Genomic DNA, 12,224 nt, shown 5'->3' with positions numbered 1-12,224 from the left:
CCGTGGGCCGGGGCCGTGAGGGCGGGCCGTGGGCCGGGGCCGGGCCGGGCGGGCAGCGCCATTGGCGCGGCGTTCGGAGGAGGGGCGGCCGCGCCGGGAATGGAGCGCCGGGGCTGGCGTGCCACAGGCGCCCGCCGCGGGAGCGGGATGCGGGGATGCGCCGAGTGAGCCCGGCGGCGCGGGGCACGGCGATGTGGCCGGCGGGAAAGGGCCACGGCAGCTGCTCGCCTTTCGGATAATTGCTGCCCCTGCCGCGGGTCTCGGGCAGCGGCACTCTCTTGTCTGTGCGTGGCATGCGGAGCCGGGGTTTTATATGGCATTTGCGAGCCGAGCGAGGTCACAGTTCCTTTTTTTAAGATTCTTTGCTGTGGGTACAGTATATCTCTCTCTGATTTTTCCTTCCCTGGTAGCGGGGTGGGCCGGGAGGGACGATCGTGACAGTGACGGGAATGTTTACTTGTGCAGAAGTCTTTCTCATGTGGAAGCACGCTGCTCCCTAACTTCTGGCTAAGCAGACTTCAGTTCACCAACTTTGCTGCCGCACCACACGCGTAACTCCTTGGCAGGATGGCAGACGAAAGAACAGCTGGTGCAAAGCAATAGGGGATTCCTAGCGAGGAGGAGGAGGAAGGAAGATCACCAACCTTTCACCCGACGGCTGTCAGAGCAGCAGGAGCGGGACAGCTGAAGCCACCATGCGCAGGTCCAGCACCGATGAGTCTACCTATCACAGGAGCCCTTCTCTGGACAGCAAGGATTACAGTTTCCCAAATGGCGCCTTCCGTCGATACAGCAGCATGTATGGTGGCCAGTTTGGGGCTGCCAGCAACTCTTTTTTTGGATTTCATACCAACCCAGGCCCGAAGGCCACCAAGGCTAAGTACACGACCCCCAAGGGAAACAAGTACGTTGTCTTTTACCTGGATCTCTCATTTATTTTTCTCCTAGAACTGAAGAGGTGCAGCATGGCTCACAACTGCCTGCAGTGTATCAAGTACCTAATGTTTGTTTTCAACCTTCTCTTCTGGGTGAGTACACGTTTGGAACCGTGAAATGGTTTTTGTGTCTGTTTACTGAGATGGAAGGTGAACTTGTTGCTGCTTTTAAACTTAGGAGTTGAACAAAGTGGTGCCTAGGCTACTGCTTTTGTGGCCTCATTAATTTGTGTAGATAACCTGCAGAGGGTTTTCTTCATCCTCTCATTTCCTGGCCTCCAGCTGCATTTCAAAACTGTGGTAGAAGACAAAAGGGTGTGTTTCTACAGGCCAGTTGCACGAATGCCTTCATCACTTTGTTCCAGTGTGAGCTGTACACTTTTTCATGCTGCGATCTTTCATTCTTACGTGTCTTTGCCTCAAAAGTTATGCATAGTCCTACAGAAATCACTGAGGCCATTCATGGTTTTGAGGTTCAGCACGTGCTTACATCCAGTGCTTTATTGCAGATGGCACGCTTGGTACATCGCCACATTAAAGCCTGTATCAGGAATCTCTAGGTAATAATTCTCTGTTACTGTCAGTGGTGGGTCCTGGCACTGCCATTCCCTGTTGAAGATGTGGGTGGAGAGAGACCGGAGCACTCCTCTCTGCTCCTGAGGCCGCTACTCTGTGCCAGGAGCTTATCAAATCACTGTGAGGCATGCGTGTGTCATCACCTTTTTAATAAATTAGGTGGCTGGGCACTTCACTCCCTTGTAACAGCGTGTAGGCTGTAGCTGGAGACTAAAGAAGTGCAGTGGGGGGGACCCACGTCACAAATGCTGTTAGTCCTGTAAAAAAGGGAGTAGCATGTTTGATAGGACAGGATGAGATTTCTAGTTCAGTGTTTCTTGTCCAGAATCATACGTGGGAAGGTCTGTTACAAGATCCTCAGGAGGTGCATTTAGAGGGCTTGTTCCTCCCAAGTGGCTTATTAACATGCTGAGGAAAATAAGGACTGTTGTAAAGTGACACCCCTCCTGTCCCGGCACTTAAGGAGGGGGGGTGTGTGTTTGCAGCTGGATGTTCCTCTGCTGTGTTACTGATTGTCTGTGCTCTCCTGACTTGTTGGAGGTGCTCGGAGGGCTGTGAGATGGAGAGAGCTGTTCTCTAGTGTGCGCTGCTGTACAGCTGTTCAAAGGCAGGCATGCTGCAGTGCATCAGAAAACACAAGAGTGCAGGCAACTCCTGCTGACCTGAGTCACGCCAAGAGTCAGGATGTGACAAACTAGTGCAAGTCCCCTGAATTGGCACAGCACTAACCAGAGCTGTGAAACACAAGGAAGCTGCTCTCTTTGCAACCTAGGTGAGCTGGTAGAAAGAGTGTTGTTAAGGCTGCATTCTGTCTTTCAAGGCTAGCTCTGGTTGCTTCTGCTTCCCTAAAAATTATCTAATATTTATTGAAGCTTACTCCAGAGCTTTCTGAAAAAGACAAACACTATCTTTCTTGCTTTTTTAACTTTTGTGCCTCTACTGACTGTCCGTGGTCAAGATTATAGATAGCACTGACAGTTAGTCGGAGTGTGAGCTAGAGAAAAGAAGTAGGGTGCTGGCATTAATAGCTCTTTTCAGGACTGTGCACAGCACTGCCTCAAAGGATACAGGCATTCTGATTTCTCTTGCAATATTCATCTTCCACTGAAACATATTCATGTGATGAGAAGAGGTACTGCTGCAAGTAATATGTGTGTATTTACAAAGGCATGCTTTTCAGTAGGGACGCCTTTATTCTTTGGGAGAGAAAGAGAGGTTTCTGTCTCCCCCCTAAAACCATCAGAGCTGCTCCTAGCTGTGCTTGGAGGCAGAGAAAAGGCAGGGGTCCCAAAAAGAGAATGCTTGTGTTGCAACTGGGCTCTAGGTGAACTGAAGCATGCGAGCAGGGCAGTGGGTGGTGTCGAATACTGCAGCACGATCTCTGTTTTGTTTCCCTTTCACATGCTACCTGCGCAGCAGGAGTGATGGATGATCATCATGTCCAAATGAGGTTTGCACAGCATGTAGTTGTAATAGATGCAGCTCTTCACCTTCTCACAGTGAAGAAAGTAACTGAAAAGAAGTGATTTTTAAAGGTACTGGCTAGCCTCTCCTTAGTAAAAGGAGAAACAAATTTCCATTTCTACTGACCAGAAATCTTGGAATGATTACAGGTTAATGATGCTGTTGTGTTGTTTTCCATGCTGTTTTTAGTTATCTGTCACATTTTACTTTGTGGAATTAAAGGAAAAGCATCTCTGCAAGAAGATAGGATTTCTCTTTACATACATGCTCAGGGAAGTTTTTCTGGCTCCACCTTTCCTCTCCACTCTTCTCTAGATAGTTGGTTAGTAACAGGCAATAGTTTAGGTAGGAAAAGGAATTTATTTTTCATGTATTGAGAGCAGTCATTGCATTAAATGAATTAAATGCCTATTACAGCTTGTTCCTGCTCTTGATTCTGTTTTGAGAAAATACTTTGATTTCTGTCAGAAATCATATTTTCATCTTCTTCCTGTTCCTATTCATTAACTCCAGTAAATTTTGTGCATCCCTACAGCCTATTTCTGTACTTTCAGATGTCTTTCCCACGGTGCGGCAGAAAACAGTCCACAGCTCTGTGCAACTCCAGTGGGATTTGTGCTGCCTTTCTGAGGAAAAGATCCTTTCTTTACAATACTGGTGAATTTATAGGAAGCAAATTCTCTGAGACCTTGATTTTAAATGTTCTTGGCAGGCTTTGTAGGATTAGGTGCTGCGCTCATGCTGTAAAATTTTTAAAAGCTGTCAAATAACTGAAAACAGAGCAAATTTCTCCTCCCCTTTCTGATGGTTAAAGGGAGTAAAAAGCTCCTGACAAGTGTCAAAGGCTGAAGTACCTTGTCAGTGTTGATGCTGAATCAGTCCATTGGTACAGCACACTAGCAGCTATTACTGTAGAGAAAAGAATTGGATACTCCTAAAATAGCTCATTTCTCCATGAGGAGCCCTGTGCAAATTGCTCTTGGTGCATTTGTAGCTACTCTGGGGCATTAAGGTTCTGAAGCACAAGCAGAACAATATTAGAGAGCAGCACTACTTCTCTAATGGGAATTTCCATCAGAGGCTATTCCCTGGAACAGTGCCAGATGCAGATGAGCCATCATTGTATCACTGCACTCACTGGTTTGTAAGCTTCCAAAATAACTTTTGTCACCTGATACAGAGTACTTGCCTGGCTTAATTCATTTTTATTGACTTCGATTTTCATTTGTTGAATTGCTGAACCCTTGAGACTGAAGATCACCTCAGATGATCGCAGAGCAGAATATTTTTATTTCATAATGAAATATTTCTATTTCTCTGTGACATACCCAGGGAAGAACATTTGTTTTCCACATTCTCTTCCAGGCATCCAGCATTTCTTCACAGTCAGTAAAACAAACTTTTCTCTTTCTGTGCTTTTAATCCAAGGCTCTGGTGCCTTTTCTTTTATTTTTTTAATTTTTCTTTTTTTTTTGTTTTTGTGAAAAAGGTGGGATATATCCTAAAGGCTGAGAGAGTTATGTAGAAAGAAAAGCATCATTCCGTTAATCTCCTTGACTTATGCAGCATCCCTACTTGTTTCAACTTCTAGCTCCCAAACCTTCAAGACTCAAAAGAGGAAATTCACTAACTGTGCTTGTGGTGCCAGTGGTTTGTGATTTCCTTAGATCCTGTGCTAAGGAAAACTATCTAGAGAGGTAGCAGCTTGCCCTTCAAATAACTGAATAGCTATAGCTGACTCTTCAGGTAATGCTTTAACCAATAGAGAAATTTAACAGCAAAATGCTGTTGTTAGAAATCTAGTTATAAAGAGGAGATGGCAACATAAAGAAAGGAGGCAAAGAAGTTTATTATTTGCCAAACTTACCATTAGTTATTTCTGTGCTTGTGTCTCCTTTCCGTTGTTAAAACATACTACATTTGTATGCACTACAAAGCAGTCAAAGCTCTCAAAAAGTTTTGTGAAAGCTCTAATTTCAATGGGTAGGTTCCCAATGACACAGGGGAATAGTGTCTGCTCCCTTGAACACTTGGGAGTTGCCATCTGCTGGACACACTGTGGCTAAAATGAGCAGCTGGAGCTCTGCTTTCCACCTTCCTGGATGAAGAGGTGAGGCGAGGCATTTGTTTTCTTTTGCCATTTGGTCCGTATTAAAATTCCCAACTGATACAGCCCTGGAAGTGCTTTATCGTGGCTTGTGAGACACAAAGTGCAAATCTGAAATGTATGGAAACACAAAGCTAAGGAAGTGGCAGGTAGCACTAGTGAATGCACCAGGATCTGTGTGGGAAAAACCCCAAGAACCTCTTTAATCTCATTCTGGGGTCCAGCTCTGGGTCTCTTCCTCTGTCTTTGTTGTTGCCGATAGTTTGTGGACGTCAGTTTGAGAAGCTCTGCACCAATGAGTACTCCTGGCCTGGTGCACTGGTGATACTGCCAACATTACTCACATTTAATTAGAAGGGAGAGGAAGTAATGAAAATGAGAAATCCCTCATTACTGGCATCATTTTACTTCCTTGCACTCCAGCAGCACAGGTTGTCTTGTAAGAACTATGCAAATGTTTATAGTATGTGGAAGACTGACTGCGCAGGACAGCTGGAGAAGGGAACAGCTTGGTCTGAAAATGCACCATGGGGTACTGGATTGTGTTCAAGTGATCCTGGCCAAATTTGGCCAGAGGGTAAAGCTAGAGGGGTGTCTCTTCATTTCACTCTACCTTGTTGGGAAACCATCTGACATTATTAGCTTGAGAAGAGCTGTTGGCTGGAAGGTGGAGAATTTTGTAAGAGAAGCAGCTGATTTCATTGAAGTGGATTCCTTTTCCTTCATCTGCATCCTCCATCAGTCAGCTGAATGAGATTGATGATTAAAACAGCCAGAAGCTCTACAGATTGTTAGTGGCTGAGGACAGCAATCATTTGGTGGTTATACTTGGCCGCAGTCTTAAGTTAGTGGAAAAAGAATTACCAATAGAGCAGTAAGCCATTTTGAAAGCAGGTTCCCCATTTAATCATCATTATGTGCAGCTGTTCTTCTCTGATGGCCAAGGGCTGCAGCTCATCCCATGGGGCTGAGCTTACCAGCTGCAGCTGCTGTGTGGCCTTCTGCACACCTCAGTCACATCCCCACCAGCTGGGTGCTGCTCTGAGAAGAAAGTTTGATTAGAAGTTAGTCAGGCTGTGTGTTTTCAAATGTGTGAAGGGTGCCTGATTAATCAGCAAAGCAGGCTTTGCTTCTGTGTAATTAAAACATGGGAAGTTTACCCCAGAATGTCATTTTCTCTAGCTGCCTCTGAGTTTCTGATTCTCCTTTGTTACTTGCCCCTTCCAGAAACTGCTCAGTCCGACTGACACCTTTCTGAGGGCTCTCTGAGGATGTATTTTTCAGGAGCATTGCCTTTAAAGAAAGGAGAGTCATTTGATGTGGGAATTACAGACTTTAAAAAATGGCATTTCCATGAGAAGCAGAGCTATTGAGGGCTGATCTCAAGTGTGAGAGAGAGATGATTGTATTACCTGATGTCTGATTTATACGGGCACCAATTAGAGCTTTTTCCACAGTGGCTCCATTCATACAGTCCCTCTGCTGTGTGGGTCCTGATGTCTAATAGGGACTAAGGGTCATGCTGGAGTCATATCTCCTGGTGAAGGCATTGCTAAGGGCTACATTTGCTATCTAAAGGCATACCTTCTGAAAACTTTTAGGAAATTAATGGCTTTAGAAGGATACATATTTGTCAGATCGAGCTAACAGTGGAAAATGGGCTCATGAGTTATTGATGGGATACTCAGCCAACACAGTTCTTTTTCATAATCTCCTTTTCCTCAGGAAACCAGGTTCAGAAGGCTGTTAATAGAGGGGGAAAGTTACTTTAAAGTTGACCCTATAATAGATACCATTTTCAAATTGCTTACTGCTTCTGTTGCTCAAGACAAGAGCAGTTTCATAGCATTAGGTATGTTTACTATCATATTGATAAGCAGTAAGTAGACCCCACAGGATATGGCCATGTTGCAGGAGTGGACAAACTGGCCTCTTTAAAGCAGTGAGGCAAGAGGCTGCAAACATAATTCCCTCTTCTGGACAATGACAGCTACTAAATCTATTGCAGCCAATACTTTGACCTACACCGAGAGAGAAAAAAAGGTAGGTGAGATAATTTTCATTATTCCTCTTCCTCCTCTTCTTGGCTTGAAGACTTTTGAAGGCTAGCCAGTTCTTTCTTACACAGGATTTCTCATCACTGGGGCTATGTTAAAATAACTGCTACAACATATGCTGTCACCTCATAGTTCATTCTGCTCATGTGTTACATCCCTTTCACCCCCTTTGAGTCTTTATTTTAGAAGAAAAATCCCCATACTTTTTGGCCAGGGTATTGTTTGCAACTCTGTATCCACAGAGTATACAGGAGGATGAAATCCCAGTCTCATTTTGTCTCCAGACACTATTTTTAAATCATTATAGCTGTTATTACTACAGTGTGATTTATTTACTTAGAATGTAACTTTTGGCTAAGGTTGCAAATCTGTACAAGTTTGAATAATATACAGTATCTATATAAAATGTATAAAGACACTTGTTGCTGTTATGCTGTTATTTTTAGTGTAAACTGAGCACCACGGGGTCAGAAATGAAATGTGGAGTTGGGTGGAATGAATTCTGCATATTCATGAAGATTGGAGACAGTAAATTGTATTCTTAGTACTGTCCTGTAATTGTTTCTCTGGGAAATGTTAAGCCATCACAAGATGCAACAGAAGTAAATGAAATTGAAATTGCAGTCTGTAATTAGACTGTCATACTGAAACATATCTTAAGTCTGTCTTCAGTATTAAAACCTCTTCTCCAAAACACCCTTCCTGCCTGTGTCAAGTGTGAATGCATGCAGAGCCTTATAACATGTTGCAGCTGAGGCTTGTTCTAAAGATGAACATTGAACATTTGAAGTAGTGGTTTGAATGAGGCACAAGGTTTGGTATAAAATGAAAAAGGATCAGAATTACTTTGTCTTTTAAGTTTTTATACACAGACCTTCAAAACTTTTTGACGTTTGTTTTTTTTTGGGGGTTGGTTGGTTGGTTGTGGGGTTTTTTCCCCCTGCTTGCTTTTCCAGATTGCTCACATAGCCATTTTTACTCTTTCCTTGGCCATAGCAACTTTATTTGTTCTCAGGTACTTTAAATAGAGTGCAGCTGCAGCAGGTATTGATCTGTGTCATCTTAATGTTGGGGTCTCTCCGAGCTGTATGGTTTTGAGTGAGTCTCACACGCATGCACAGTTACACACTAGATAGCAGCCAGCAGCTGCTCTGGCAGAATTAGATAGCGACTCCAACTTGTTTTAGATTTTCTCCCTCCTTCAATTGCCAGTTGTTTTATCCTTGCTGTCTTACACAACATTTAGAAGGGAGAGCACAGAGAAAATGTTATATTTTCAGTGAATGCATTCATTCACTACTCTACGAGCACCAAGACTTAAGTTCCTCTTTGTGCTGCCACACTTGGAAAGGCTCAATGGCTTCCTCCATAGGAGGCAGTTCTGGGCTTCAGAAATTCTAAGAGATGTTTCCCCTGCTGTGCTGTGCTCTCCCGGTACTGGTACTTGCAATTTCCAGTCTTGTCACAGTTCCTTGGACAAGCTGGAAGTCACGTGCAGTAGTGGCAAGGCTACAGATCTCCTTGGCAAGCACCATACATGAGTGTGTTTGGTTTTGTTGAACATTTGGATTCTTCCCTAGGTCATCTTGCTATAGAGCATTTCTGTGACATTGCTGACATTCTATACTCCCTCAGTATTCAACTGGCTGTTTTCAAGGTGTATACTGGGGCAGGTGGACTTATTGCTTATCTATAAAACATAAAACAGAGCTCCAGTTTGTTGTGAATTGCTGAAGCATCCAAATAATTTCTTGGTTTTTTTCAGTAAAAAAAATTTTATATCATCTTTTCCCCAGTAGAAGCCAGAACTTTGGATGTGGTTATTTGTGGCCAGTTTATTATATTGCTTTTGTCCTAAAGTCCCCCTACAAATTAAACCTCACTTGTATGCTATCCACCACATTACTCCTGACAAGTTTGTAAATGTTTGTAAATAGACTGCCTTCATATTGGCCAGTTGAACATTGTACTCTTGTTTTGTAAGTCACATTCATCCAAGGTTGTAGGACAAATTGGTTATTTATGTCTCAATAAATCTTTTCACTAATTCATCTGTAGCAGCCTGGGAAGGAGCTGAGGGTGGCATATTCAATACCATTTTCTTGAACAAAATAACTGGAACTCTGGGTATGAGTCGAGTTCCACTGCCACTTGCAGTCTGTTATAAGTTCTAATCATTGAAGGCCAGAGTTTTAACACAGATACCATCTGCTTTGTACTTATTAATGCAGAATACTTGATAGTTTTATAATGACTTTGTAAACTAAAATAAAGAAGACAGGAGCGGTCAATTGTGTCCTATAGACATATGCTGCCACTACCAAAAAATACACTGAAGCATCTTTGGCATGAAAAAGCAGACATTATTTCATTGTTTAATCGCAGGTCATTTCAGGACCTCCAACCACAAGACATTTTCACTTTTGCAGTGAACTAGTGCTTTCCTGGTGTTTGCAAACCCCAGACTGTATAGTAATAAAAGTCTGGTGTGAAAAAGGAGAGACTCTGAGAGCTTTATGGCTCCTCTTTCAGTGCAAAGAAAACCAATTTGAGTGTGCATGAGTCCATTAATCTCAGCCATATGTATTATAACCAGTAAGAGCTCGTTTTCAGATTTTCATGGCTCCCTGTCCTTTGTCAGTGGTGGCATTTAGTTTGTACCATGGTGAATGTGTTGCTGTGTCTTGTGCTGCTTGGGTGCCCCTGCCCTCCCCTCCCTGGCAGATGTGCTGAGGGATCTCCATGTGCCTCTTGGTTGGGGTGTTAGAGCTCCGTGTCATGGCTGGGGCATGCAGCTCCACTGCTTCTCTTCAGTCAGGCTTTTCCTGGTGCTCCTTACTGGGGAAAGCTGAACCTAGAGGTAAACACCATCACAGTGGATTGGTAGCCAAACTGGGGAGTGTTTTAACATTTCCAGCTAAACTCTTTCATCCCTTTTCCATGTCAGCACTGTTGCATTCTGAAAAGGCATAATAACATGGCAACAAACAATACCTGTATCAGGGGGATCATAGGGCAGAAAAAAATTACTGCTCCAGTTCCACAGGGAGGTCTCAGATTCAACTCAGACGCAAAGAAGCAGTGTAGTAAGTTAGGATCTGTTTATATGAATAAGGATTACTGAAACCCTGTGTGTAATCTATGATTACTTCTATTTTTATTATTTGGGTAAATTTGCAGGATATGAAACATTTTTACCATACTCTCACCAGTCTGTCTCCTTGATTATGCTCTTGTGTGTTAATTACAACACTTATCCCTTCTCTCACTGCAATTTCCCTTTGTAAGTATGTTTTAGGTAGATAATTCTTGGAGAAACATTGACTAACAGTCACTGAGAAAAACATCCTGTACCTCAGGAGAGCATGTGTCTCTACTTATGGTATTGGTTAAATTTTAATCCTGAAAAAACACAGACTGGACAGTCCCATGGTGTTTTCCACTGCTGCCACTAAAGGGATGTTTCAGTACTCCAGTAAAGCCTTAGATGAAATTCTTGCATTTTTTAAGTACTGAATTTCTTTCTGCCTTCATTTCTCAGCAAATACTCAGTAGGATTTCAAGATTAAGGCTCTGGTCTTTCATCAAACACAGATTTTGTTTTCTTTTGATTTCTTAGCTACTAGTACCTTTCTCTTAAGTTCCACTTGCTCTACCCAGAAGTTATTATTTTCAGGCTGGAGCTTGGAAATACTTCATTCTTTGTCACTGCAGTTGAAATTTCTCTCTCTAGAACAATACCCAACCTATTCAGTTCCTAGCTTAGTATTTTTAGCACAAGCTGCTGACAGTTACATGTTGGCTTCGCTGCCATAGCAGTGTGGATTTCCCTGTGCATGTGTTGGGAGCGCTCCTTTTGCAACCAAATCCATTTTAGTAACTCCCTAATTCTTATGTGAAATTATGAAAACAGCAGAAGGCCCTTCGTTATAGATCTCACCCCCCTAGCTGGAGGAGTATATATGGCTGTCTGTACATAGTACTTTGGTGTCCCCCAGGCTTGGCACTTGTACCCTATTTTCCATGGGCTCCAAATATAACTGGCCAACTAAGAAGTGCAAAATTCTCTGGCACATTCTTCTTCAGCTGGTTGTACTTTTTCATGTCACTCTATTTCTTTTTGAAAGAATATGATTTTAACTCCATGAGATTTTTACAACTTCTGCATACATTGCCACTTTTAAAATTTCCTACAGGCTTTAGCTTTGCCCCAATCTTCATTTGTATTATGAAATTGTTTGTGACACTGCAAGCACACCATGACATTGCTCTACTCATGGCATGCTTTTGTTCAGGAAACATTCAAGTGATGATATTGCAGCTCCCTGGCATAGACATAAAATGAAAAGTTACTAAGCATAAGAAAGAAAATGCAAGTTGAAAGCAGTAAGGGATGTCATACTGTAAACCATTTGGTGCAGCATGTGCACTTGTCCTCATCACGTGGCTGAGCAGCTGCACAAATGCTCCATATTGCTGGTGAGATCTGAGCCAGGCCTTCATGCTTCAGAGTCACATTTGATGCCATCAGTATCTGGTTTTGCATTGCTTGCCTTTGCTTATGGTTTATGAGTTAATCCTCTTTGTGCATCATCTCGTTTTGCCATAACTGGCCATGCTTTGTTAATGTTTTTATTTCAGCCATGTGCTGAGCTTTTGAGATCTTTCCCCTTCTTTTATTGTGGCTATAAAAGTGGAAAGGTTCTGTGGCCACACAGTGTCAGTGGGCTGGGAGCTCTGTAGGATTCACATAGTCTTGGCACATGCTTTGCTGTCTGCTGGTATAACAGGAGCTGTTAGGTTGCACAGCAAGTTAAAGGCTTAAGTTCCCAGTATGCCCAGTAAAACAGCCATCTTTTTCTCATCACAGACATCATTAGCAGATATGGACTGTTTCAGTTGCTCAACAGAGTTGTCAAAACTTCCCCTGGTTTACCAACAGGTCCATTTTCCCCAAGTATCAGCCCAGTTTAACTTGTATTCTGATTATGTGTCAGGTTTCTCACAGATGCAGTGCTGCACACAATAGTTTCAGTTGGATTTTTGGTTTTGTCCCTGCAGCTTCACCTGCTTTGTTATGTTTCT

At 43.0% G+C, this 12,224-nt stretch overlaps 1 protein-coding gene across 8 annotated transcripts in view; it reads left to right on the top strand.

Moving 5' to 3' along the window:
* TSPAN4 (tetraspanin 4) overlaps positions 1 to 12,224 on the top strand; it is a 415,376-nt gene that overhangs the window by 228,419 nt on the left and 174,733 nt on the right. For 6 of the 8 annotated variants that reach the window (XM_038139111.1, XM_038139116.1, XM_038139113.1 and 3 more), the window contains one exon: positions 949 to 1,028. The exons of 1 other annotated variant lie outside the window; for it this stretch is intronic. In XM_038139111.1, the coding sequence (XP_037995039.1) occupies positions 966 to 1,028 (63 nt within the window). In that variant the 5' untranslated portion in view covers positions 949 to 965. Of the gene's footprint in view, positions 1 to 426; positions 1,029 to 12,224 lie in introns of those variants that run through there. One more of the 8 variants, XM_038139109.1, reaches the window with a different exon arrangement.

This window comes from Motacilla alba, chromosome 5 (genome assembly GCF_015832195.1).
Source record: "Motacilla alba alba isolate MOTALB_02 chromosome 5, Motacilla_alba_V1.0_pri, whole genome shotgun sequence".
NCBI classification, from domain to species: Eukaryota; Metazoa; Chordata; class Aves; order Passeriformes; family Motacillidae; genus Motacilla; species Motacilla alba.
The sequence above is the reverse complement of the archived record's forward strand: the minus strand, read 5'-3'. Positions and strand labels throughout refer to the sequence as shown.